Source organism: Camelus bactrianus, chromosome 22 (genome assembly GCF_048773025.1).
Source record: "Camelus bactrianus isolate YW-2024 breed Bactrian camel chromosome 22, ASM4877302v1, whole genome shotgun sequence".
NCBI lineage: Eukaryota > Metazoa > Chordata > Mammalia > Artiodactyla > Camelidae > Camelus > Camelus bactrianus.
Window position 1 is genome coordinate 5,690,127 of NC_133560.1, and position 27,166 is coordinate 5,717,292.

Consider the following 27,166-nt stretch of genomic DNA (forward strand, 5'->3'; position numbering starts at 1 on the left):
ATGGTCTGGATCGCGTTTACTTTAGCTTGAGTTCTTAGGATTTAGAAACATAAGGAGTTTGTGCTGACTTTTGCATGAACGTATTTAGGTAGCTTTATTATGAAAATAATTTGAGTCCACAACTGGGAGGCTGCAAGAAGCTGTTCTCCTTTGAAACAAAATCTGTCTGATGGGGGGAGGGTATAGCTCAGGGGCAGAGCACATGCATAGCATACCCAAAGTCCTACGTTCAGTCCCCAGTCCCTCCTCTAAATATAAATAAATATTAAAACCTAATTACCTCCCCCTCAATTTTTTTTTTTAATTTTAAAAACAAAACAAAATCTGCTTGAGAAGCACCATTTAGGGACATTCTTAAAAAACAACGTTAAATCCCAGCCCATCCTGAAAAAGGCAGTTCAGCGTCTGGGAAAGGGCACGGGGGGCTAGGCCTGCCCTTCAGCCGCAGCTACTTGGCCTTGAGCAAATGAGACATCAATTTCCTCCGCCTCTGAGCACCCCATCCTCAAGGGAAAACAGGGGTGCCAGCCCCCATGGAGTTGTCATGAGAGTTCAGTGAGACAGTGAATGAGAGTGCTTGCCACATAAAAAGAAGCAAAATCTTGAATCTAAGAATCAACCAGAAAAATTGTTGAGCACGCATTTTCCTTTCTGAGCACTGTGTCCGGGCCCCAATTTCTGGCTAAGAAAAGTAAATGAGTTGGGGGTTGGGGGTGCGGGCTGGCCAAGCCAGCGCCTGTGAGCTGAAAAGAAGGACATGTGTGGCAGGCGAGACCGCAGACACCCTCCTGGCGCTGCGTTACTGTAAGGACCGCCGGGCCCTGACCGTGGGCGTCACCAACACCGTGGGCAGCTCCATCTCCCGGGAGACTGACTGCGGCGTCCACATCAACGCGGGACCAGAGATCGGCGTGGCCAGCACCAAGGTAGAAGGAGCCGCATGGGCACCCGCGCGGGGGGGTGGCAGGAGGCCGAGAGGGAAGCCCAACGACCTGTCTCGTCTTGGGTGGTTGCCACGTGCTCGTTCACCCTGGCTCTGCTGACGCCACCGTGTTGTCCGCAGGCTTACACCAGTCAGTTCATCTCTCTGGTGATGTTTGGTCTGATGATGTCTGAAGACCGTATTTCACTGCAAAACAGAAGGCGAGAGATTATCCATGGCCTGAGATCTCTACCTGGTATGTCCCAGAGCTATGCTTTGCTCATGATCAAATCCTGTGGACTGCTCCTGGCTGGTCTCTCCCTTGACTCTCTCCCATGCTGTTAATCACTCCCTCCTCCTCCCTAGAACTTCCTACTCACCACTGAGTCCCTGCAGCAGGCCCCACTAGGCCGAGAGTAAAGCCCACACTGGTCACAGGGCCCTGGAGTCCTGCACGCTGGGACCCTGCGCCTCTGACCTCATTGACCTCCCTGCCCCTCCCTGAGCTGCCTCACTGACCTTCTGATCCTCAGCAGTGCCAAGCTCTTTCCACCACAGGGCCTTTGCACTGGCTCTACCAAAACCCTCTTCCCCCAGCTCTACCTACGGCTGACAGCTCTCCCCCCTCCCCCCAAGTCTCAGCTCCAATGTCACCTCCTGGGACCCTCCCTGTCCACCCTAACAGAGGCCCTAATCCCCCGCCCAGCTGTCTATGAAATGTTAGTCCATTTCTTTTCTCTATAGCATATGCCATGATTTGAAATGACCTGTTCATCTGTGTGCTGGCTTGTCTCCGCCAGCCGTGTCAGCTCAGTGAGCGCACAGCCCTGTCTGTCAGAGACACTCCCAGATGCCAGTGTCCAGCTAGGGCAGACATTCCGTCGGTGCTCAGGAAATACCCAAGAAGTTGCAGATGGCCCCCAGGCCTCTTCCTGGCCCAGACTGCTCCTTCACAGACTCGTCAGACTCTCCCTTGCTGGGTCCTATCTGTCGCACCCAGTGAGCTTCAATGTCTGTTGCACTAAGTTGCGAGCTCTTTGGGGGGACCATGGTTTCAATTATTCATTCACTCATTCATTCACTCACCAAACATGGATTCAGGACCAGTTGTGTGCCCTGCCCTGTGGCCGTCCTGGGACTGCCAAGATAAGCACCCACTCCTTTCCTTCAGTCACTTGCACCCCAGGGAAGAAGAGCTGGAATTTCTTTGTGCAGTTTAGAGAGTGTGAAATGAAAGGACCTCACCCCGTGGCTGACATGGAGCAAGCCCCGGGAGCAGGGTGTCATGGGGGTGGTCACAGGGCTGTGGGGCGGCCCCTCCCAGAGATGGAGCAGGCACTGGGACCTCCCTGAGAGCCGAGGGCAAACCCCAGAGAAGGCAGAGAAGGAAAGCCACCACCTAACCATACACAAGGTCTGGGGGTCTGAATATGACCAAGACCACATGTTGAAAATGTATTGACAAGACAAGCATTCTTAACTAAGCCAGGTAATAACCCTGCCAAAACAGGACTCTATTCTGCTCAGTAGGCAGTTGCCAAGATGTGGTCCGCAGGTCCTGGGGGTCTACAGGACCCTTGCAGTCAAAACTGTCTTCCTAGTCGGGTGTTATTTATCATAAATAAGACGCTTCTACCTTTCTCACTGTGGACACTTGCAAAGGCAGTGGTGGCCGCTTCAAGGCAGAGGCACCACACTGTTCTTGTGACTGAGAGGCTAACAGCTTCACTTAAGAATGCCTTTGATGATGCAGTAAAATGTGCTAGTCTTATTAAACTGCAACGCTTTTTAATATTCTAAGTGGCAAATGGGAAATATTCAGAAAGGGCTCTGCTGCACCTTCCAGCATGATGTTTGTTTCAGAGAAGAGCAGCCTGTGATTGAGTAGCAAGCTGACTGGGGTGCTCGGCAGACATTTTCTCAAAAATGAACCAAGTTAGCCCAGCACTTTAAGGAAAACGACTGATAACAGTATTTGTTGCCAGTGATAAACTTCGAGCTTTCAACTGAAACTTGGGATTTTGGAAAACTCGTGTTGTCAGTATGAATCTGACCACTTCCCGGTACTCAGATATCTCGGATGATTTTAACAGATTGTGGTGATTTTAGCAAAGATGATTTTTTAAAAATATTTTATAGTGAAATGTGTCCGTTTTTAGAAGATTTGCATAACTCAGTGAACCAATATTTTGCAAATGGCCAATGCAATGTTACACAATTATGCACACATAAAACACCCATTTAAGTAAGCGCAGGATAGACTGACGCATTTTAATGTAAAAAGGTAGGAAACATTTGTTGATATGATCTCAGATTCCACATTTGCAACTACCCTTTTAAGAAATTGCACTTCTTGGGTTTGGAGTAGTATCAAAGAACATTCACAGTTATTTGAAAAAGTTATTTAAATACTCCTCCATTCTCCAGCTACAAATCTCTGTGTGGCCAGATTTTCTCTTTTCTTTTTTCTTTTTCTTTGGAAAAGAACTAATTTACTTAATTTTTCATAAAATGACTAGACCAAAGTTACTATTTGGTCTTTGTCTTTTTAAGTTATTTAATTTCTTCTTCTTTTTTTTTGGATTCCAAAACCTTGTCTCACACACCATGACTGTTCTTTGTGAATTTTGTTGTGTAATCCATGTGACTGGCTCTCCCCTCTGCTGTGTGCTTGACTCAGAGCTGATCAAGGAGGTGTTGTCCCTGGACGAGAAGATCCACGACCTGGCCCTGGAGCTCTACACGCAGAGGTCGCTCCTGGTCATGGGGCGGGGCTACAACTACGCCACGTGCCTGGAAGGAGCCCTGGTGAGCCCCCCTGCCCTGCCCAAGCCCCACCTCCGCTGACCCCTGCATGAGAAACCAGCAAGAAGGCGGGGAGGGCTTTGGGCTAGGGGAGGGGAGGGTGCCGCTCACCCACCAGCTGTTCCAGCTGGCGGGACATGGAGATGAGGGCGCCTGATCTCCTGAGGAGAAACGGGCAGGGCACCCTTACAGGGGCCCCTGAGGTGCCCAGCAGCGCCAGGCTCCACCTAGGATAGCTCGTTCACATCTTAGGAGCACCCTCTGAGAAGCTGGCAGTTACTGTCCACGCTTTACGTAGGAGGAAACTGAGCCTCCAAAAAATTCGTCTTGCTCAAGATTACATAATGGAAGTCATCAGCCTCAGATTCAAACTCAGGCGTTCATGTGGACTTAGCTTTTTTCCACTACCATAAGCAGTCTGCGTGGGAGGATTTGCAGACCAGAATAATGGGGTCAGGTCTCTGCAGAGTTTCCCTGTTGCTCTTCAAACTTCCAAGGGAAGCTTGGGATCCTACAGGAATGATCCCCAGAGGCCCCGCATTTTTTACATTGGTGACGGGCTGTTTTGTTTATGGTGGCAGTAGAGCTCCACACCCACTTAAGAGAAAGCTGCCGGGGTGGGGGCACGGTGCCAGAACCGCAGGCCTACTTGAGAGGGCGGGCAGTGCTGTCCAGGGGCCCCAGCCCCTTAAAAACTATCTACTTGCTGTTTATGGATCAGAATGCTCAACCAAGGTACCTGGGAGACAATGTCACAGGTGAGGCAACACTTGGAACCCAGACATGAGCATCATCTGTGACCAAGCTTGGCTCCCCACCTCTCCCTGTGGGAGCAAGTGGCCACTGCCGCCCCACCGTCCCCATTTGGAAGACAGTGCTGGTTGCAGCGGGGGACACAAGTCAGAGAGTATTACGGGAGGTGAGGGTTGGGAGAGGGCGGAAGGTAAGGGTCGGGAGGGGCGTGCAAGCCGTGATGACTGCAGTGAGCTCCAACTTCCACACCCTTCCAGTGGAGACTCTGGCCCCTGTCAGAGGCAGCGAGGGGCCAGCCACGCTGCTTCTCAGGGGCAGGGGAGCAATGCCTGGGCGGGGTGCACTTTCAGTGCCCCACCCCCTTGCCTCTGCTCTCTGGTGGGGGATGTTCAGCTGCAGGCCCTGAGAATAGTGCTGAAAGATGTGTATTCAATGTGTCTCCAAGTTCATCTTTGGGGAAAGAAAGAAGCTTTTACGCTACTGCTGGCACAAGTCACTGGCATCTCTGCGGTCACTTGGGTGCCAGCACTCTGGCTGGCTGCGGCATCCAGGGTGGAGCCGCACTCCTGACAATGTGTCCCTGACCCAAATAAATAGTTCTAGGCGGCCTGAGAAATGTTTTTTTCAACACTGTCACCAGCTCAATGTCATGGGTTTAATGGTAACCAGAAAAAAAAAAAGGATTTCCCTAAATGTAGGGGAAAACTCCATTAACAGCCCAGTGTGTGTGTGATTTTGCCTGATAGGTAAGTTGGAGTAACCTTTTGGAAGCTATTCATGGTCTAGAACTGGGGAAATGATTAATCAAATAATTGAACGAAGGCATAGAATACAAGACCATCATTACAAATTGTGACTGCAGAGAAGCCATAGGGCTGACTACATAGAGGGAAGAGGGAAGCTAGATTGACACTGACTTGTCCGTTCAAGGCAGGGCTGGCTGTGCCTCGGGGCTGGTCTGGGGACACAGGCTGTGTGCTGGGCTTTGTGCATGCTCTGGACAGCAGCCAGCCCTCTCCCCTGGCCCTGGCCTTGCCAGCCACCCTCAGTGCTGTTGACCGCTCCATGCGTCCAACTGCCTTGTAACCCTCAGCTCCCTGCTTCCTAGAATCACCCCTCCTGGGCTCCCCTTCCTGCCCTCTGGCTGATATGCTCCAGCGCCTTGTCTGCCCAGTGTAACACTGACCCCATCTCCTGTTTCCCCAGAAAATTAAAGAGATAACCTACATGCACTCAGAAGGCATCCTGGCTGGGGAGCTGAAGCACGGGCCCCTGGCCCTGATTGATAAGCAGATGCCCGTCATCATGGTCATCATGAAGGATCCTTGCTTTGCCAAATGCCAGAACGCCCTGCAGCAGGTCACGGCCCGCCAGGTGAGGGCCCTCAGCGGTGCTGGGCCACTGCTCTCCTGTTCTCTTCCACACATGCCCTACCCACCATCTACCAGCACCAGCGATGGGTATTCCTGCCAGAGAGCAGGTGTGAGCACACACTCTCTCCTGGGCCCCCTCACGCAAGGTGCACATTCAGAAAGGGGCTGGCCAGCCTGCGGCCGTGCCCACAGAAGTTCCTCGGTGAGGCCCAGTGATCCAGGTTGCCCACAGGTGTCCTGAATCCCAGGCTTGGAGGCCAGAAAGGGCCTCCCGCTGGAGGGCCCAGGGGCAGTTCTGATGCTGGCTTCCCAGAGTTAGATTTCACAGCAGAAGGGCACCATTGGCCACAAGACTGCCTCAGGTTTAATAATTCGCTAGAACAACTCGTAAAACACAGGCTGTTCCCTCTGCCTCGAACATTCTTCCCACATATCTTTGGGGAGTTGGCCTCTCATCATTCAGGTCTGATACAAATGTCTTCTTTTTAGCGAGTGTTTCCCAGGCCTCACCACTGTCTCCCAGTCGTGTTATTTATTGTGTTTTACTGGCTTATTTATGTTTTTGTTTTCCTGCCACTTGACTGTGAGCCCCCAGAGCAAGGAGTGGGCGTGACCTGCTCTTTGCAGGGCGCACCGGAGCCACTCAGCTAACGGGCGCTGAGCAACACAGCAGGAGAGGGGCCACCCTCCCAGGGCAGCACGGGAGCCTCCCCCCAAAGCACCAGCTTTGTCCTTTACACCGACCGAACACATCCCCTCACCCGTAACTCCAGCAAAAACGAAAGGTCACTGCTGTCATTGCAGACTGTTGACCTCGGGAACTCTGCTGAGTGTGAGGGATCTGCGTCTTGTGATGGACCACGCTTCTCTGTTTCAGGGTCGCCCGATTATACTGTGCTCCAAGGACGACACCGAAAGCTCCAAGTTTGCGTACAAAACCATCGAGCTGCCCCACACCGTGGACTGCCTGCAGGGCATCCTGAGTGTGATTCCACTGCAGCTCCTTTCCTTCCACTTGGCTGTTCTCCGAGGATACGACGTACGTCTGCGAACCGTCCCCACCAGCAAAGGGGAAAGACGTAACCCTGAGTTCCGCTTTGTTCTGAAACACTTACTCGGCATAAATAGTCATTGGAGAAATGTTTTTATTTTAAATAACTCTTCTTAAAGTAACTTAGACCCCCTGAAAACCAGATGGGTGCTGAGAGATGTGTGAAGACCATTTTAAACCATAAGCTTCTCATCCAGAGACAGGGTTACCTGGCAAATGTAGTACTTTACCCCAGTCTTCCTTGTGCCTGAGAATTTTTAAAGATTTTGTGAGATAATATCAAGGGTGAGGTTTTACATCTTCCTTTTTAATATATCACAATGTTTTCTCACCTCTTGCACTTGTAAGCCACATTGGATCACTGCGCAATATTCCACCACCACGTTATAACGTAGATTTTAACAATTACTTCATCAGTAAATCAGTATTATCAGTAAATAATTCTACTATTTAAACTGTTTCTAAGTTTTTAGAATATCTGCATAAATAAAAACTGCAGTGAACATATCTGTACACACATCTTCCTCCCACATTTAAGATTTGTCCTCAGGCTAGCAAATCATTCAACATTTTGAGACCCCTAACATATGTTGTCAACTTCTGTTCCAGAGACGAACTAATTTATGATCTCACCAGAAAGTGTGTGAGAACACACAATTCACTGGGCAAAGAAACAGAAGTTTTATTGCAATGTTATTTTGAGGAGCTTTAAGAAATACGAAACAGTACCAGGAACGATGGAGCTGATGCCCGTTGCTGGGTGTACCACCCAGCACTGACATTTGCTAACATTTTGGCTTCAGGGCAGGAACGTCGTCTGACCACTGTATCCTCACTTCCCAGAAGAGCATCTAGCGTATTAAGAGCATAATAAATACAGTTAGAATGAATATATATACATATTTTTCTTCTTTTTTTTTTTTAACATTGTTGTAAAAGAAATACGACCCTGCAGATAAAGTTGAAGCCCACTTTATTATCCACCCCCAGACATATTTCCTTCCTGGCCCCTACCCTTAACCAGTAAGTCTCATGGATTTAGTGCGGATCCTTCCAAGGAAAGTGAATCTTTCAAAGTACAATTGAGCTAGCTGTTTTTAATAGCAGGAATCATATCCTTTTAATAGTGTTAACACTGCACAATGACGCATACCGGGTGCCCCATAAATGTTTACTGTGTGAACTAAACTCTGTATAGTTTCTGGAGTAAAGAACCACTTTCAAGACTCAGGTCTCAAGGAGTCTGTGGTTGGAGGTGACCCAGAACACCCGTCTTCGTGTCGTCAAGTGTTCTGATGGGCAGCTTTGCCAGGCAGCATGTTGCTGAGAGCTACGTGGTCCTGAGCAGCTACTTTCTGTCGTTTCAGGTTGACTTCCCCAGAAATCTGGCCAAGTCTGTAACCGTGGAATAAGAACATGAGTGCGAGGAGACCATCGCCACCTTCAATCTGTTTCAAGACCTGTCCCAAGTGACACAAAGTGGGAAGAAAAGCTGGCATTCTGCGTGTTCTGAGTAGATCCCAGTAGAGCTTGACAGCTTTGACGTGCCTTGTGCCCAAGTGCTTTGCTTACAGCAGATCGTCTTTCTCTGTGTCCTGAAGTCGCCAGAGGAGAAGGGAATCTTTGTTTACACACGGGGACCAGAGCGAACTTTTCCACTCCCGTGCAATAGAGGTACAGCTCTCTTCAGAATAACTGTGAACCTTTTTTAACCAACACTAGTTAGTTTTAAAAGACAAAATATTTATAATGACAATTGTATAGCTTTTAAGTTATTTTTCTAGTATGTGGCTTTTCTGTAGCCAAGGTAACTCCCAGACCATGCCCCCGGCTACCCAGTGTGCCCTGTCTCCAGGCACAGGGCATTCATCTCAGATTTGAGCACCAGGCATTGCCTCCCTGGACTCCTTTCTCCTTTCCCATCCTCTCTTGACTGCTCCCGAGTCCCATACCCTGACTTCGGGGAAGCCCTTCCCGCTATCTTCCTATGCCTCCTGTAAGTCCCGTCAGAACCTCAGCCTCCTTCAGCGGTGTCCTCTCGTCTACAGTCTCCGACTCTCCACCTGCTCTTTCGTCTGATCGTGGTTTTTATTACAGCCCAGGCAGCATTTCAGTCCCTGCCCACAGTAAAACGGCTTGGAAGAACCCATGCAAGAGGGCAGTTTCGAGTGAGCTCCCTTGCCCTCTAGTTACAGGCGTGCACAATCAAAGTACTATGCAATTTTAAGACAATAAAGACAGTACAATTTTGGGGGGTGTTGTTTGTGTGGATTTTTGTTAATCTCATCCTTTTTGCCTTCGTGGCTTTTGAGGGCTCCTCAGAATAAGAACTCAATAGATCTGGTGGAAGCGGCCCCCTTTGTTGATAGCCACTGGCGTTGCCCCCACACCTGGGATCTCTGTGGTTCTAGGATGAGCACGAGGGCTGTTTTAACAGAATGGAACAAAATGCAGGAGGTCTGGGCCTCTGGGCTGAGAAGCCACCGAACAGCCTGTTGGAGAGGCTGGGTCGCGTGACGGTGCTTGAGACGGCTACCCAGAGCCCAACAGCAACGTACAGGGACGACAGTCAAATTGCACTTTTTTCCCCCCAATGAGCAATGAGTGCTCTATCTTCCTGCCTGACTGTATTAATCAAATCAACGACTATTAGTATTTTATTAATACAATCAGGCAGAGAGATAGAAAGCCAGAGACAAAGTTCTTACGGGGTTAGAATTTGGCTCCCTACGAAGGTGTTATCCCAGACAGCTCGCATGGTGTCTTCATGACAACTAATTCGTGTGTGTGGCTCTGGAATCCCATCAGATGTTTGTTCTGGGTGACCTGTAGGCTTTTCAGCAATTTCCCATCTTCTCCTGTGCTCGTTCCTGTATCACAGGCGTTGGAAACCTGGGAACTATATTTCCAGGTTAAATTCAGCCAGTGAGAGGCTCTCCTGGGAGATAGGGAAGACAGTGCAGAAATCGTACTATTCACTGAGAAGTCGTTATGTATTTCTGCCCTGGCAGAGACAGGCAAGAGGTCCTGCTGTGGCGCTTAGCGCCACGGTGCCTGCTCAGGCGCTCCCTGAAACTCACCCATCACTCAGGGCTCCAGCCCGCGGCGGCCACCAGCAGAGGTTTCCTGCAGCTCCTCCAAAACCCCAATTCTGGAGAACTGGCAGGAACCCAGGCGCGGTGGGGGCATTCCCTGACCTCCTCCCTCCTACCCTTCTCACAAATTAATGAGGGTTATCACTCCTGCTGGAGATGCCTGCCCTGGTTTCCACCTTCCTGGCCAAACAATGGCCAATACAGCTTCTGAGGTTAGGAGACTACAAACTAGCTAGGACGTTTGTATCTGAACAAAATCCAGGAAAACCCATTTCATCCTTAACCCCTGAGAGACCACCCTGATTTGTGCTAATTGTTCCCTTGCTTTTCTTTATTGCTCTACCTGTGCATCTGCCCCAAACTGCACACCGCTTAGTCTTAACAACAGAGGGCAAGCACACTGTCCAAGGAGACACAGCCCCACAGGGCAGAGGCTCCAGGAGAGGGTGGGCGGAGTCTTGGCTCATAGTCTGACTCCTGCTTCTCCGGGGCTTGACAAGGCTCTTTCTGGGGAACTCATCAGCAAGGTCACAGCGAGTCTTGGGAAACAGGGTCCAGTCGGGCACTTGGTAAGACTGAAGTGCAGACCAGGTGCTGGACAAGTGGCAGAAGTCCGGTCAGTGACAGTGGGCTGCTCTGGACTTTCAGAGCCCACCGGGGCCTACCTCCCACTCTCAGGGAAAAGCTAAAAACTTCTGTGAGTGACATGTGTGTCCTCAGCAGAGCCTGAGGAGAGGGACCCTCATTAGCACGTGGTCAAGACAAGCCAAGTACTGATGAGAATGTGGGCCAAGTTCTCCTGGGCGTTCTGTTCTGGGGTTAAGAAGATGGCTGGTTGGAAGCGGAGGTCTCGGTGATGACAGTCTGGGTGCTGGGCCACACAGCTGCAGTGTGGCTCAGGTGCCCTTCACATCTGCCACGGAGCTGTCACCCCGGGGTCACCCTTCACCCTCCTCCAGCGGACTCCTTCCTCCTTCCTCGTGCTGGGTCTCCTGCCTCCTGTCTCTTGTGTCTTCCTTCCTCTGAGTTTCCTTTTCTGTTTTGGTGGAGCACATCCTTCTTGAGTAAAGGTGCCGGGAGGCAAATGTTTTGAGAACCTGCATGTCTAGAAATGACTTTATTATTCACACTTGGTTGAGGGTTTGGTTAATTATAGAATTCTAGGTCAGATACAAACATTTCTTTCAGAACTGTAAAGGCACTGCTCCCTTGTCTTGTTCCCAGCACTGCAGCTGAGGGGTCCAAAGTCACTCTGGGTGCCTTTGTCGGGGACCTCTTCATTTTATTCTTCCTGTTCCCTGTGTTGTGAAACATCGCAATGAGGTCCCTTGGATCGCTTTTCATCTAGTGTTGATTTTGGTCTGGTGACCCATGCCCTTCAGGTCTGGAAAATTTTCTTGAATGACTTTTATGTGGATTTCTTTTTTCATTTCTCTAGTCTCTCTATTATTCAGAGGTGAAGCTGCTAGAATGGCCTTGAGTTTCTTGTCTTTTCTATTGTTCATCTTGTCTTTTTGCTCTACCGATTGGGAGATTTCTTCAGTTTTCTCTCCCAAACTGTTTACTCCCAAGATTTTTCATTTCTGCCAACATTTCATTTCCAAGAGCTCTTTTTTTCTCTATAAACAAATAAATGTATGTATATACACTTTAAAATACATATAATATTTTAATTAACTAAAGTCTACAATTTATTCATATTTCCTTAGTTTGTATCTAATGCCCTTTTCCTACTCAAGGTCATCACATCACATATCTTCTTGGGCTCCATGTGGCTGTGACAGTTTCTCAGACTTTGTCTGATCACCTTGACAGTTGTGAGGACTGTGAGTGGGTATTTTGTAGAACATCCCACATATGTGTTTGTCTGATGCTTTCCTTGTTGTTAGACTGGTACTCTGTGTTTTCAGAAGGAAGATGCCAGAAGTAAAGTGCTAGTCTCATCACTTCGTATCAAGCGTACATACTATCAACCTGTCTCACTTTATCACTGTCATGTCACCCGTGGTCACCTGACTTAGGCAGTGTTTGACAGGGACTCTGTTTCTTACCCCTCTCCATACTGATTTCTCTGGAAGGAAGCCACTATGCCCATCCCACACTTAAAAGAGCAGGGAGCTATGCTTCACCTCCTAGAGAGGGGAGCATCACATAAACTGGAATTCAGTACAGATGTCCGTTCTTACCTATTTATTTTTTCATTTGTTAAATTATTTATTTCTATTACTGTTGAACTCATGGATATTTATTTTATACTTTGAGTCATAGCCCAGTACTATGTTATTTATTTTGTTGTTCAAACTGTTCCAACTATGGGCCCTGGGAGCTCCTTCCATTGGCTCTTGTGACTCGCGTGTGTGTGTTGGGCTGGGGAGTGTACTTTGTAAGCACTCCCTTTCTTGCACTACGATTTGCTCTGGGCTCATCTTGTGCATTCCCCACCCCTGCCCTAGAATCAGCCATTGCGCCAAGAAGCCCTAGGCTTACTGATGCCGAGATTTACTGCCCGGCAATCTGGAAGGGGCCTTGTTGGGGGCTGGAGGTTAGGCCTTTCCTTTAGGCTTCAGGGCCGGTCAGACTTCCACAGAAGAGCTTTCCAGTCTCTTGCCTTTGAGCAAGGTGGAGATGCCTGGAGGAGGAGGGCTGAGGGCCCCTGTATTCAGCAATCAGTTATACAGCCAGGGGTCAACCCCATTTTCAGACAGCTCTCATGCCCTCAGCTGGGTCCCCAGCTCAGATGCCCTCCTTCTTATCACAAGAGAATAAAATCTAGACTTCTGTCTTTCCCAGTGGTTTCTGCCCTTCCTCCTGCCATGTCCTCACATGTGCCTGACTGCCCAGCCAGCGGTGGGAGCCTGCAGGGGGAGCCATCAGAGTCCTCCTCTGAGGGTTTTCAAGCTTAATTTGGGACAGAGGGCCACCTTCCTTGGGTGGTAGAAGAGCAGGTGACATGGGGAGAAGGAAGCTGGCACAGAAGAGTGGGAGGGGATGGGGGGTTTACCTCTGTCTTCCAAGGCCTCAGCCAGGCTCTCAAGCCAGCCCCACCCCTGCCCTCCCCCAGGAGGAAGTGCCCCCAAATTGTCCCCACTGGCTTAGGTGCAGTGTGGCTTTCTATAACACACAACTGGAACAGTTTTGACTGGGACCCTCCTCCCCCCGGCACATCTCTGGTCCTGGGGAGGGTTGGAGAGAAGACAGAGGAGGGGTTAAGGCAGTGGGACCGGGAGGAAAGGAAAAGCGGGGAGGGGTGAAGGAGGCCAGCACGCCAACAGTAACACACTTCTTGCCTGTAAGGCCTGCACCCTAAGTTTGGTACTTCTCTCCTTGAGTCCTCGCAGCATCCCCATCAGGATGGGGTCCCCACCGACGCCCACTCCCCATGGAACTGAGGCTCGGAGAAGCTAACCCCCTGCCCGGAGGAGCACAGCCAAGTGCAGAGTCTGACTGGAAGCCGGGTGAAGAGGCCCACATGGGCTGGGAGGCAGGGCGGCTCGGCGGCTGTCCACTGGCTGCAGCATCAAGCAGCCAGTCTAGGGCAGGGCAGGGCAGCCAGACACAGGCCCCAGAGGGCCTCGCTAGAAGGCTGAGCCCCAGGGCACAAGTCCCCACTCTGAAAACAAAGCCGTGCTTTCCTCTCTGACTTCTCTTCCTTCACCCCCACATCCCACCTCTAAGGCCTGACAATTCCACCTCGCAGTTTTCCTTCACATCAAGTTTATTTTAGTATAATTTACATACACAAAAAGTGACCCTTTCTTAGATGCACAGTTCTGAGTTTTGACATATGACGACGACTCTAATTAAAATACATACAGAGTATACCCATCACCCCTCAAAATTCACTAGTGGCCTCTGATAGGCATTCCCCTCACCCCCACCTGACCTTTGGCAACCACTGATCTGACTTTGCTTTTCCCAGGTTGTTGTGTAAACGGAGTCACAGCAGGTGTAGTCTTGCGTTTGGCTGTTTTCACTCACCATGTTTTCAAGTTTTTTGGGGGGTGGGAGGGAGAGTAATTCAGTTTATTTATACAATGGAATACTACTCAGCCATAAAAACCGACAACATAATGCCATTTGCTGCAACATAGATGTTCCTGGAGAATGTCATTCTATTTATCTATTTATTTTTAATGGAGGTACTGGGGATTGAACCCAGGGCCTCACGCGTGCTAAAGCACACCCTCTACCACTGAGCCTACACAGCCGCCCCGCCTCACTGACGATGTTTTTAGCTCTCACCCGTGTTGCACACTCATCAGCAGGCCAGCCCTCTCTGCGGTCAGGTAACATCCCGCGGCAGACGCACCACAGTTTGTCTTTCCATTCACAGAATTATGGACATACAGGTTGTTTCTACTTTTTAACTATTTCAAATAAAGCTGCTATGCATATTCACGTTCTCTTTGTGTGAACATGCTTTCACTTCTCTTGGGTACATATCCAGGAAGGGGATTTCTGGGTGGCACAATGTTATCAGAAACTACCAAACTGTTTTCCAAAGCGGATGTCCCGTTTTGCCTTCCCACCGGCAGTGTCTGGGAGTCCCAATTGCTCCACATCACCACCACCACTTGTTACTGTCTTTTTTTAACAAAGCCATCCTAATGGGATGTGTAGTAATAATGGGTTGTAATTTCATTTGCATTTCCAATAAGTCTTGAAATAGTTTTAAAATCCATGCTTTTCTCTTGACATCTGTTGCTTGGCCCCAGGCCAGACCTCATCTTCCCTCACAAAGGCCTTTGCAATAGCTCCCTAATTCGTCTTGTGGACTTAACCCCCTCATCCCTGAAACTTCACGTGCCCTAATGATCTTTCCAAAATAAACATCTAATCACATTGCTCATGTCCTGTCTTAATGCCCCATGAGAGCTGCCTTTTACCCACAAAGGCCAGCAGGTAAGGGATGAGTGAATTTGCAGGGTCTCACCTAAAGGGGCAGCTGCCACTCAGTTCCAGCTTCAACTGGAACTGCTGCCAGAGCTTCAACTATTCAAGAGAAACCAACAATTGAGATTTTTCAAGGTGAAGCTCCCAAGTTTTAAATGTTGACAACTAAAAAAACTTAAAAAACCCCCACAACTCTCTGGGTTAAACAGGCTTATCAGTGAGCTGAAGCCAGCCTATGGGCCTCTACCCAGCCGTGCCAGTCCACACACCTCAAAGCCCTCCTAACTCTCCAGTCCGCCTTCTCCATCTCCCGTAGGACCAGGTGATGTGTGGGTCTCTGAACATACATGCTGGTCCTCACTTCTGAACCTTTGGGTCCGAGTGTCCTTTCAGCCTGAAGCACTGGCCCCCAGCCCATTCCTGCTGGCTTTCCAGCCTCAGCTGGGGCTTCCTCCAGTCCAAGAGGCCTTTCTCAACTGCTTCCCCCACCTGGCAGACAAGACCAGCTGTCAGCCGTGCTCGTGTGTTCCCTGCGCGCCCTGCCCCATGACACAGCCATCAGACGTGTGGCAGGATCTTCTCCCTCGTTGGCCTCAACCAGAATTCTGTGCGCATGCCAGCCCCTCACCTGACACATGCTCACTGTATTTCATAAGCCAGAAAAAAGCAGAATCCTTTCAGAAAACTCAGCGTGGAATATGCATAGGGGTATGTATGTGTACAATGAATTTCGGTCCTCACTTGGCATGGGGTGAGTGCTGCACAGTCAGGGCCGGCGTGTGTCTGAGAATGGGTGCCCCTACCTAATCTGAGAAGCACCCATGAGGGCTCCTTTGTAAAACCACAGCTTTGTAAAAGACAGTCAGATTTCACTAGTTTCCCATAATCCTTGATGGCGGCAACTTTTGCTTCCCTGTTTTCTGCCGCGAACCTGGGGCAGGTGGCAGATGAGGCTGAGGTAGGGCTGGTGTGGGCAGGGGCCCGTCAGGTGGGCTCTCCTTAATACAGGCCACACTCAGGAGCTACCATTTCATGCAGGGACGGGCCATGCTCAGTTTTAGAAAACTCATTCTGGTGGCCACGGTAAGCACGGCCTAAGGGGGACACCATAGCTAGATGCCTTCCCTTACCCTACTCCTCTTCTGAGGCCCTGGTGTCCCCAGCCTGGCCCTGGGTCACAGGGCCCTGGGCCCTGCCACCCTCCTCAAATTCTGCCATCCCCTCTAAGCCCCCCATCCCCTCAACTCCCACCCGCCCCGAACACACACCCAGGGTCCTGTCCCTTCCGCTCAGTTTGGCCCCTGCCCTGGTTACCCTACGGTCCTGGCCACCCTCTGAGGGCTGCCCCTCCTCCACAGTCTCCCACTCTCCCCATACACGAAGTCCAGTTTCCCTCACCTCCTCCTCGGACCTCTGAGCTTTTCCCCAGTGCATCCAGCCTCCGTGCCTCACTTCCAGTTTTGCTTATCCAAACACGGATCCAGCAACAACCACTACTCTGGCCTCTCCCTTCATCTCACACGACTCGAGACCTGCAGAAGCCCAACCCAGATGACAGAGAACTGCAGGAGACGCCCCAAAAGGTGGTCAGTGTGAACAAACCCCATGCCTCAGGGCGCCCTCAGCACTGCGTTCCCACTTACAACCCTGCCATTCTCTTCTGAAGCAGACGCTTGACCTCTGTCCCAGACGCACCAGCCTGTCCTTCCCTCCCCTCTGTCACTGACCTGCCAGGGACACTAGTCTGCACACGGCCATCTCCTCCCCAACTTCTGGCCGCACCCCTACAAACCCGTTCACAGCTAGCCGCAGAATCCAAGCCCCCGTCTCCCCGCTCCCTCGCCGCCCCCGCCTCCCGGAGCCATCGCACGCGGGGTCCCCAGCTTCCCCTCGCCCCGGGCTCTCCCCATCACGTGCCAGCTCTGTCCTCCTCCTGGCTGCCTCGCCGCCGCCAGTCTGCACAGCGGCCCGGCTCTCGGTCCCGCCGGCCTGCCCTCTGCATCGCCTCCCGGCTAGCTGTTCGGCCGCCGCGCCGCGGGCCCCTAAGGGCAGCAGCGAACTCAGCCGGCGCGCCCAGCCGCGCCCGCGTCCACACGGCGCAGCCCCGGACGACTGCGCGGCCGCGGAGCGCGGATCCCCGCGGAACCCGGCACCGAGCGCCCTGGCTCCGCCCGCAGCCCCGGCCGCGCCGCCCGCCCCCGGGCGCGATTGGCCGCTCCCGCCCGGCTTGTCGCGCGCTGATTGGTCGGCGCGAGGGTCGGTCAGGCAGGGCGCCGCGGCGGCGGCGGCGGAGGAGAAGGGAGCCAGACCGGAAGGGTCCGAGCGCCCCGGCGCCCCTCACACCCACTGCGGCGGCGGCGGCGGCGGCGGCGGCGGCGGCGGCGGCGGCGGCGGCGGCGGCGGCGGCGGCGGCGGGGCGGGGCGGCCGGCCGAGCCCCGGGCAGCGGAGCTGCGAGGCCAGCGCGCAGCGCCGCCAGTCCGCCCGCCGGCCCTCTCCCCCTGGCGCGGCGGCGGGGAGGCGAGGTGAGCCCCGCGGGCGGGCGGGCTAGGCCGGGCGGGGACTGCTCAGGCCGAGCCCCGTCGGGGAAGGGCGGCGGGAGGGCCGCGCCACCGGGCTCTGCGGGGGCGGGGGCGCGGGCCGGGTTCTGCGGGGCCGACCGGGGGCTGCGCGGTGCTGGCGACCCCGGCCGCCGCCCCTTGTCCTCCGGACTGCCGCAGTCACCCGCTCCCGCCCGGCTGTCATTGGCCCGGAGCTGCGGGCCGGCTCCCCGGTCTGGCCCCGGCAGACATGCCTTGGGGTCTGCAGGCGCCACCCCTCCCGATTGGCACGCAGCTGCACACCCGCTCCCGGATGCTCCAGAAGCCTGGGGTCTGGTTCCCGCGACCTTGGCTGAGGCACTGACTCTCGCTGTTCCTCGGTGTTTCCCTCGGGAAAGTGGGGGAAATGTCTCCCCTTTTGGACAAGGTTGTTGTCAAGCTGTATGAATCTCTGTGAAAGCGCCTGGTCAGGAGCCCAGTGCACATTTGTGGAAAATTGAGCGGGATACTGCCCCTGGCTGGTGTGAGTGTGCGAGGAACCCCCTCCCCATCCGCCCAGAATCCCCCATCCTCACGCTCCTCCAGTGCCTCGTCATTGCACACTCAGTGCCCAGCAACGCCAGAGCGGGCCCTGCCCACCACCACCACTCCCTCCAACCCAGAGCACTGCTCTCCTATCCTGCCCATCTTACCTGCCTTGAATGTGCTGCTCTACATACCTCAGGACCTTTGCACTTGCTGTTTCCAATGATTGGCATTGTCTCTGGGATCTTTGTGCAGCTGGCTCCTTCTGGTCCTTCTTCTGGTCAGATATCTGTTTACACGAGGCCTTCCTTGACCATCCTTTCCTCCCTTAGTCATTCTATCTCATGTTGTTGAATCTTTTTCCTAGTATCTGGTTTGAAACTATTCTGTTGATTTGTCTGTTTATTTTCAGTCTTTCCCACCAGGATGTAGCTTTATGAAAACAGGTAGTTGTCTGATTTGTCGACTGCTTTATCCCCAGTGCTTAGAAAGCACACAGTAAGTACTCAGTAATGTCAGTTCAATGAATGAATGAATGACCTTGCCCGCCTGTTGCCTCTGCTTTCTCTGTTCATTTAGTGACTTCCGACTAACTTGTGAAAGTTGTATGCAGATGGAAGCTTGCTCTCATTTTGTGAAACATTTTAATATCCTTGACCCCTTTATTTGGTAACTGTCAGCACAAGCTGTGATGTAAAATGTTATATTTTTATAATGTTTTAGCTCTAAGTTCCTTCCACACATTTGGGAGACATTTACTGAATTCTGCATTATCTAGGTCAGGCTTTCTACTTGGCCCTGGGGACACAAAGGCAATAGCAACAGGGTCCCTTCCTCCAGAGAGCCCAAGAGCCAGTGGAGAAGGCAGACGTATAGACAGTGGCAGGACAGCTTGTTGTTGAGGTTGAGGAGGGGCTGTGCCATGGAATTGCAGAGGAGATGATGGGCCTTGAGTGGTGATGAGAAATTTGTTGGAGGGGAGCAAGCAGTGGGAAAGGGCAGGGGCAGGGCAAAGGAACGACTTTTGCCCAATGTAGGGTCAGGAGTCAGCATGCAGGGTAAGGTGTAAGGTAGCCCAGTGGGGACCCTGGAGAATCAGACCCAGCTCACCCAGGAATGTTTTAAAAGTCAGAATTTGACTTTTACATTTATACTGTTTTGATTTTTAAATGTTGGCAGCAGCTAATTTAAAAATGTTTTAAATGCTGTGAGCTAGGTAAAATACAGACCTTATTCAGCTTGGTTGCAGAATTGTTGACCTCCAGGGCAGGTTGTGTGGGAGGAAAGAGTTGGAATGAGCTGGAAAGGTAACCCAAGGCCAGGAGAGGTAGGCCCTTTTTGGCCAGGTACTCTCATTTAATTGTCACTGGGCTCTGGGAAAGGAACTTTGGAACCTATCTCTGCAGATGAGGAAACAGAGGCTCCTAGAGTTTCAGCACTCTGTTTCAGAGCAAGCAGCTGGAAAGTGAAATTTGAACCTAGGTCTCCCCAGATAAGCATTCTTTCCTGGGTCCCTCAGCTCTGAGTCTTCTCTTCTGGCTCTTACTTTGTTCTGGAAGAACAACATCCAGTCTAGATAATGTTTTCCTTCGTCTTCATTTAACCCTCCTTTTTTCCCTCCCTTCAAAAGGATCCTGCAGGGTTAGAAAAGAATCCTATTTTGGCATAGTTTTCTCTGAAGAGCTTTGATTCTCCTGAGAATTTTAATTTTCAGTGTGTCAGGACTTCAAATAATTTGTTGACAGATTAAAATGTGTTTATTTGCCCCCCCCCTCGAAATAAATGTTAGAGGCTACACCTCCATTTGTCTATTTAAAATAAAACCTTAATTTTCTGGATAAAGAAAAGTGTCAGATGAAGCAATTAATAGTGAGTAAACCAATTGTTTTCATGATGCATAAGGTAAAACAAAATCACATTTTTTCTTAACACTATTGATTTGGCAGTAGGGCAGCTGTTTTTAATCTCAGTGTGTAGTTACACTTCACTCCTGGTTAAGAAGGTGACATTTTTACATAATTTTCCTTAAGAATAACTGCATTTGTACTTGGCCTTTTGTGATTGTATGAGCTAGTTTCACTGTCAGTCTTTATTATCACTGTTTATTATGAGGACTTTCAAACATATACAGAAGTGAACAGAATAGTATCCAGCTTCAACAGTTATCAACTCCTGGCCAGCATCATCCACACACGCTCACCCCCATGTTATTTTCAAGCAAATCCTAACTGTCATGTCATTTCATCCGTAAGTTTTTCTGTGTATCTCTAAAAAATAAGAATTGCTTTAAACTTGGAAAGCCACAATTCCTTAGTATCATCAGACAGCCAGCCCGTATTCAAATCTCCAGTTATCTCATGACTTTTATGGTTTCTTTAATAGTTTCTTTATTGGAACCGGGATCCAGATAAGGTCCATACCTTGTCATCGGTTGCTGTGTCTTTTAAGATTCCCCCCTCTATTTCTTTTAAGGGGGTAAAAAAGAATTACCCCCTCTATTTCTGTTTTTTGTTTTCCCTGTTTTATTTGTTGAAGCAAGAGCATTTCCATTACTGAGATTTACTGATTGCCTCTTTGCAGTGTAATGTCTTGTGTTTTTCTGTATTTCTTGAAAATTTGTCGTTGGACCTAGACGAGGCTTGGTCGGATTCAGGATGCCTTCCGGGTGGGGTGCCCTCTTCCTCTAGTGGCAGGTGGGCTTGGTTGGCTCACACTGTGATGTTAGGGGCTGTTGGCACTCTGTGCCTAGACCCACTGATTCATTAGGAGGGCGTGTTACTGGGCGGGGTGGGGAGGTGATTTTGTATGTCTTTTGCCCAGTAAGAACTTATATTTTTTTTTAAAGAACTATGGATCTTTTTAGATTTTATATCAGCCTTTGGATTACCAGTTAAAACATTTTTAACTAGCCCCTCAAATCCTCTTTGGAAAACGTTGGGATGTAAATTAATAGCTATAAAAGTAACGAGGAAGAGCAGTCCCGTTTTAACATAGGACTTCCTTACAGCCAAGTGTTCACTCAATATTTGAAGGGGAAATTCAACACATTTTATTTTATTCCATTTGACTTTTTTGTTTTGGGGCCCTATAAAACATTCTACTCCTTTTCCCCCTAGCTAATTTTACCTTAGTATCTTTCTTAACCAAAAACTACATAATCTAAAACATTTCAGGGATAGTAAAAATAGATTCTAAGGATGTATGAATTACTAAAGAGGTAATTCTTTTTTCCCCCTTGAAAGCAAGACATCAATATTAACTGTCTTTGTGTTAAATAGGTTCTTGCCTGTTTTGAAGCTGTAATTTGAAGTATTTCTGTAACTGAATTATTTGGCTATTAGGAGAATGAACAGTATGAAAACCACCTGTTAGTTTGTCTTTCCATGGGCCAGGGTAGGAAGAACTTGGGGGTTTGTTTAAAAAACATTTTATTTTTTTAGACCAATTTGTTTAAAGAACACATCTCCACTGCCCTTCAGTGAAGCTAAGAGAAAGAATAATCGGTGATGATTGCTTTTAAAATAACGCCTTTTCCTTTAAAAAATATATATACACATATATTTCTGCAGAACTGTAAATGATTTAATTTGTTAGACTAAATATTGGATATTGGAACTCATGCTGCTACTGGTTTGATTTTAGCACATCTAGGCATGAGGGTGCCACACCAGATTATAAATCCCCCATGTCTGATTCTGGAATCAGATCTGTTTTACAAACTCATAACTCTCAGAAACATAGCTACTGTTAAATTTTGTGAAGCAGATCTCTTCAAAAACTTTCCTGAAACATCATCTGCCTGCCACACCCTAAAATGAAGAGTAAATTCTGTACGTTGCCTTCTGGCTGTTGTGTTTTTCACTGGGGTGCTCACCTCCATCAACCATGGCGTCGGCTTGTGCCCTTGCCAGCTTTCAGTTCACATTTTCAGAATGAGCAAACATTTGTTTTGGATAAGTAGGATGGGTGTGGTCATATCTGTCCTAAGATCAGCTGACACCGAGACCTTGCCCTGCACTGGGCACTGTCCGGCTGTCATCCTGTGAGGTTGATTCTGAGCTCCTCCCCGTTCTGCAGATAAGTGTAGCCACTCGCCAAGGTCACTCACCCAGACAGCGGCAGCCCCAGTGCCCTCTGACTCCAGAGGCCTGATCTTAAGTGCTGCACCAAGCTGCCTTACCCCATGTATCTCCCACTTAGTTTTGCCTTCACAGGTGTTTACTGGGCACCCGCTGTGTAATTACAGAGGGTTGAGAAATGGATCAGACCCATCTTCTGCCCGTGAGGGGCTCTTACAGTAGAAGTAGAGACTGACTTGCAATGCAGATGAACATACATTGTGGTGCCAAAAAGATGGGGCGTGTTGGGCACAGTTTGAAGGGAAGGCCCGTTGAGGAGAACTGGGAGGAGAAGCAGGCACTTGGGTTAGATTTTGGAGGGTGAAGTTTGGCCAGGAGAGCAGAAGGGAGGGGGAATTCATTTCAGGCAGATGGAACAGCTCAGGCAGAGACCTGAAGGTGCGCGGGGGCCAGCGTCTGCTGCTCCCAGGCGGTCTGGTACTACCCTGGAGTGGCTGGCAGCGCTCCTCTGCTGTTCTGAGGATTCGAATTTTACTCTCAAGGCAGTCAGTCACTGCTGAAGGAATTTCAACACAGAACAGTGTGATCACTGCATATTTTCAACAACTCTTTCAATTCCTTATTTTGAAATAATTATGGATTCACAAAAAAGTACAGAAATAGCACAAAGAGGTCCCATACACCCTTCACCCCCCCCCCCCCCCGTGGCTGTATATTTGCATGACTACAGTGCAGGATCAGAACCAGGCAGCTAGCACTGCTGCAGTGTTTGTGCAGCCCTGTGTCATTTTATCACACGTGGAGGTGCGTATAACCACCACCATCGCCACCAAGATGCAGAACGGTTTCGTCATCCCAAAGACCTCCTTGTGCCACCCCCTGTAGCCACACCACCTGCCTTGCCCCTCCGCACCATTCATCACCCCTGGCAACCACTTTGACCTTCGGAAATTGGCTTTTATCACTAAAATTTCGCAATACCCTCAAGACCTTCCTAAGTTACCTTGTGTGTCAGCGGTTCGATCACTCTTACTGCTGGGTGGTATGAGTGCGCAGCAGTTTGTCTGCCTTCACCGCTGGGGAGCACCTGGAGCGCCTCCGCTTTGAGCTGAGTGTCCGTGTGCAGGTTTGCACGTGCACGTGCCTCTCTTTCTCATTTGGCGCGTGTGCAGTGGTTTGGAGGTATCAGGAATGGAGGCTGGGAGAACACTCAGCTGCTGGTGTGTCCAAGGAGCCGTGAGAAGGCCTTTACTCAGCACACTGGGCATTGGGGCTGGACACGGGGAGACCTGACAGCCCCAGGCGACTGCAAGGGGCCGATGGGAGGAATCCTTGCTGGATCTTTAGGAGCCAGCTGCGGGCCATGCGATAACCAAATACTAGTTGTTATTCTGTATCATGGTATGTACTGAAGCTTAAGAACCCATGTTGTGAAGGATGACGCTGAGATGCTGTGAGATTCTTGGTTATCCAAGAAAGACTAAATTGTTGTGCTAGGCTATTTTCAATAGAAATTAAAGTAGGAAAAAAGAAGAACAATTTGATTAAAGCTTTCAGTAGCAGGCATTGAAACAAAGAGGGTGATTGTGAAAATCTGCTTTTAAACATAGCAATCAGTTAATTTAAAGATTGCATGCCTTGAGTATTCTGAAGCACTACTTTCCTTAAATGTTTGAGCAGACAGATGACTAAATCTTTTTGTTTTTTATTGAGGTATAGTCTGTTTACAATGTGTCAGTTTCTGCTGTGCAGCACAATTCTTCAGTCATACATGAACATACATATATTCATTTTCATACTCTTTTTCACCATAAGCTACTACAAGATATTGAATATAGTTCCCTGTGCTATAGAATATAAACTTGTTTGTCTATTTTATATGTATTAGTCAGTATCTGCAAATCTCGAACTCCCAGTTTATCCCTTCCCACCCTCCTCCCCCCTGGTAACTGTAAGAGAAACAATTTTTAAAGCATTTCTTACTCTGTGCTCTAAGCAGGTAAGAATGTTCCTCCTGCCCAGTGTTTATTTAGAGAGTGGGTAGATTTTACTCCAGTATCCTAGAGGGGATTCTGCAGGAGTCCCTAGTCTTGACGAAACAGAGATTTTTGATTAGAGCATTTCATTTAACAAGTGTTCATCAAAGCAGCTCGGTAAGTTGAGGGGGCAGCGTGTGTGTACATGAGCCAGATGCCTTCAGCGAAGGCTGGGCCAGTGCCTAACCTCGAGGTGTCCACTCACCACCCTCAGGTCTACAGGAGCAGAGTGTGTCCTCTTAGAGGCTTTCTCAGTGAATCACTGGTGAACATCGGACATTCCCTTCAGTTTATCAAACAGTGTCGTATGAGAGGGAAGACAGGCCCACCCTACTTTAGAGGAGCCCCCAGCCCGAGGGAGGGAGGCAGAGGCAGCCCTGCAGAAGCCGAGTGACCGTGCAGCCAGGTGGGCCCTGCGCAGCGCAGAGGCAGCGTTGGGGGGTGCTGGTCCCACGCTGGGAGCCAGGGTGAGGAGCCAGCACTGGCTGGGGAGGGGGGTTACAGCAGCGTCTGCCGCTTCAGTATGTTGGTAGTATGACTGCATGAAGAAATCTTACACTTCTCGATTTGTAAACTGTCTTCTGAAACTCAGTTGAGGTCCATTTTGTTGAAATACAATCTCGAGAGAGTAGATTTCATTAATAGCGAAATTACATGCTTTCTTGGGTGGCCTTGAGTTTCTTTCTCTTGATCTAATGAAGCCCCAAGCTCGACAGAGGAGGTGGCTTTGACCCCAAGCTCGACAGAGGAGGTGGCTTTGACCCCAAGCCCGACAGAGGAGGTGGCTTTGACCCCAAGCTCAACAGAGGCGGTGGCTTTGACCCCAAGCTCGACAGAGGAGGTGGCTTGGACAGGTTCTCTCTTAGGTGATGTTTTTCTGCCTAGCAAGGGCAACTTATTTTAATTTTAAAATTATTTTAAATCTTGAAGTGAAATTATATTAATTCTTGACCTAATGCTATCATCTATGCCTCAAATGCACAAAAGCTAACCTAGCCCTGTACTGGTCAGGGTGTTGGTTACAGCAGCCATAGCAGAGAGGGCTCCAGATTTGCTCCACAAGGTTGAGATTAATTTGTGCCAATCTCAGTGTGGGCAGGCGGGCCAGAATGGGGGGCAGCTCTGTGCCACAAGGTCATTCACAACTCTGGCTGGTGAGTGACTCTGCCATCTTCAGCATGTGACTTGCATCTCTGGGTTTATGACCACTGATCCCCCAGCAAGCAGCAGGGAGAAAGATAGATGGGAAAGCAAGCAGCTTCCTGTTAAAAAAATATCTGGAAGTAGGATCCATCACTTCTGCTCACATCCCATCAGCCAGAAGTTGGTCACCTGGCCACACCTGAATGTCAGGAAAGCGGCCAGACGTCGTCTCTTGTTGGGCAACCGCGTGTCCAGCTGGAACAGGATGGCTGCTGCTCCTGAAAGGAAGGGAGGAGCGGATCCTGGAGCAGCCCTGCAGCCTGGGCCCGTCATGCTGTCCTTGGCCACTTCAGGCTTCACCTGCCTACAGCCGAGCTCCCCAGCTCTGCAGCTAACTCCTGTTTGCCTCCGGCTTTCCCCCGCATTTCTCCTCGTCTCCTGCAGGGCAAGTCCCGTCCATGCTTCCTCCAAGCCATGCATTTCCTTCTTTTCCCCACCTGCCACTTCGGTCAGGTCTCCTTGTCTTGAGTCCAACCCGCTCAAATCCATCCCGTCCTCAGCTTCCCGAGTGACCCCTGAAAAAAGCAAGCCCGAGCCTCTCGTGCCTTGACACCTCCACAGCCCTCAGGCCCAGGCCCCAGTGGCTCCGAGTGGCTTCCAGGGCCAGTGCTGATCTGGTCTTGTTTTCTCTGTCCAGTTTTTTCGCCCACTCCCCAGCAACGCCGAATCTCAAATGACCTGTCACCCTCAGAAGGCCCCTCCAGCTCTCTGCACATGCTGCTTCTCTTTCCCGCGTCCCAGCCTCCATCCTGGGGTGTGGGGCTGTGCTTACATCAGGGTCTCTCCTTGAGTGTACCCACAGTGTGTGCTCTCTGTAAGCTCAGAACCTAGAGAGCAGGCAACTGCTGTCTGTTCTGGCAAGGGAACTCGTCCACAGTGGTGCTCAAGAAATGCCTTATGAATGGCCAGCACTGCTGGTACATCACAACATGGCAAAGAAGGCGCCGGTTGTGGTGGCTCCCTGCCTCGCACCGAGTCTGTCTCTGATCCTTTGCACTTGAGCTCCACTGGTCGAGCAGAGCAGTTCACCATGCCTGAGCACAGTCAGCCTGAGCTCTGTGCCTCTGTTCTCCGTCTCTGGCAAAACCGTCCTGGGCAAAGGCCCCCTCCTCCATGAAGCTCTCCTTGTCTTCTGCACCCCTGCTGGTGGGTGGAACCTCCTCTGCCTTTTGCCTTTGTTTACGTCTTGCTTATGGCCTCACCTCTTTGTGACTTACAGCGTAGGTAACAGACTCATTCCTCTCAGTTTCCTCCCAAATAGTGAATGAGGTGCTACTTCAAGACAACTTCCTGGCTGGTCTTGCTACGCCTGCTAAATTAATCACTTCCTTGTACAAAGGCACCCCATAAATGTTGAGCTGAATTGTCTCAGCCTCTTAAAAACTATAAATTCATCTTTAGAAAGGGATATTCATTCAGATGTCAGTAAAATGGAGTGGCATCGTGAGGATATATTAGGTACCATATTATGGGTCAAATCAGCAGAGGTTTACTGAATGTTCACTCTGTCGCAGGGGCCAGGCCCTCCCTGTCCTCCTGTCCTAGGAGTACGAGATGCCACGGTGAGCAAGACAGACCTGCCCTCGCCCTCCTAAAGCTTAGGGTCCACTTCTCACAGCAGCATGGCTTGGCCAACACACTAAGCCTGGGGTCACTCCAGTGTAGCTCGGGGCTGATGCTCCCACCGTGGGTCGTCGTGAGTCACATGTCCGTTTGTCTGGTGCAGTGCTGGCCTCCGGAGGCAACCCCTGGCCAGTGCGTAACGGCTTCCAGTCGCAATGATCCTAAAAGCGGTGCCTTAGCCACTGTCCTGAGAATGGTACAAAAGCATGAAGCAAAGGTCAGTTGGAGAAACTATTCATTGGATTTAAATTCTTCACTCAGGTTTCTTAT

General features: G+C 50.2%; 2 protein-coding genes and 1 long non-coding RNA gene across 8 annotated transcripts in view; 2 read left to right on the forward strand and 1 right to left on the reverse strand.

Annotated features, from left to right (window-relative positions):
* GFPT2 (glutamine-fructose-6-phosphate transaminase 2) overlaps positions 1 to 9,155 on the forward strand; it is a 39,782-nt gene extending 30,627 nt beyond the window's left edge. For all 3 annotated transcript variants that reach the window (XM_010946138.3, XM_045510003.2, XM_045510004.2), the window contains 6 exons: positions 769 to 926; positions 1,064 to 1,178; positions 3,603 to 3,730; positions 5,687 to 5,854; positions 6,731 to 6,892; positions 8,272 to 9,155. In XM_010946138.3, the coding sequence (XP_010944440.1) occupies positions 769 to 926; positions 1,064 to 1,178; positions 3,603 to 3,730; positions 5,687 to 5,854; positions 6,731 to 6,892; positions 8,272 to 8,316 (776 nt within the window). In that variant the 3' untranslated portion in view covers positions 8,317 to 9,155. The remainder of the gene's footprint in view (positions 1 to 768; positions 927 to 1,063; positions 1,179 to 3,602; positions 3,731 to 5,686; positions 5,855 to 6,730; positions 6,893 to 8,271) is intronic.
* LOC123614377 (uncharacterized) lies at positions 76 to 17,068 on the reverse strand. The gene is made up of 2 exons (XR_012501516.1): positions 16,810 to 17,068; positions 76 to 1,129 (listed from the first exon to the last, which is right to left on the reverse strand). It is a non-coding gene; the product is annotated as an uncharacterized LOC123614377 (long non-coding RNA).
* A 190-nt stretch (positions 17,069 to 17,258) lies between these two features.
* Positions 17,259 to 27,166, forward strand: part of MAPK9 (mitogen-activated protein kinase 9) — a 46,212-nt gene continuing 36,304 nt past the window's right edge. For 2 of the 4 annotated variants that reach the window (XM_074350107.1, XM_074350108.1), the window contains exon 1: positions 17,259 to 17,415. The gene's annotated coding sequence lies outside the window, so the exon portion shown is untranslated. The remainder of the gene's footprint in view (positions 17,416 to 27,166) is intronic. The other 2 variants (XM_074350106.1, XM_074350109.1) reach the window with 1 other exon arrangement.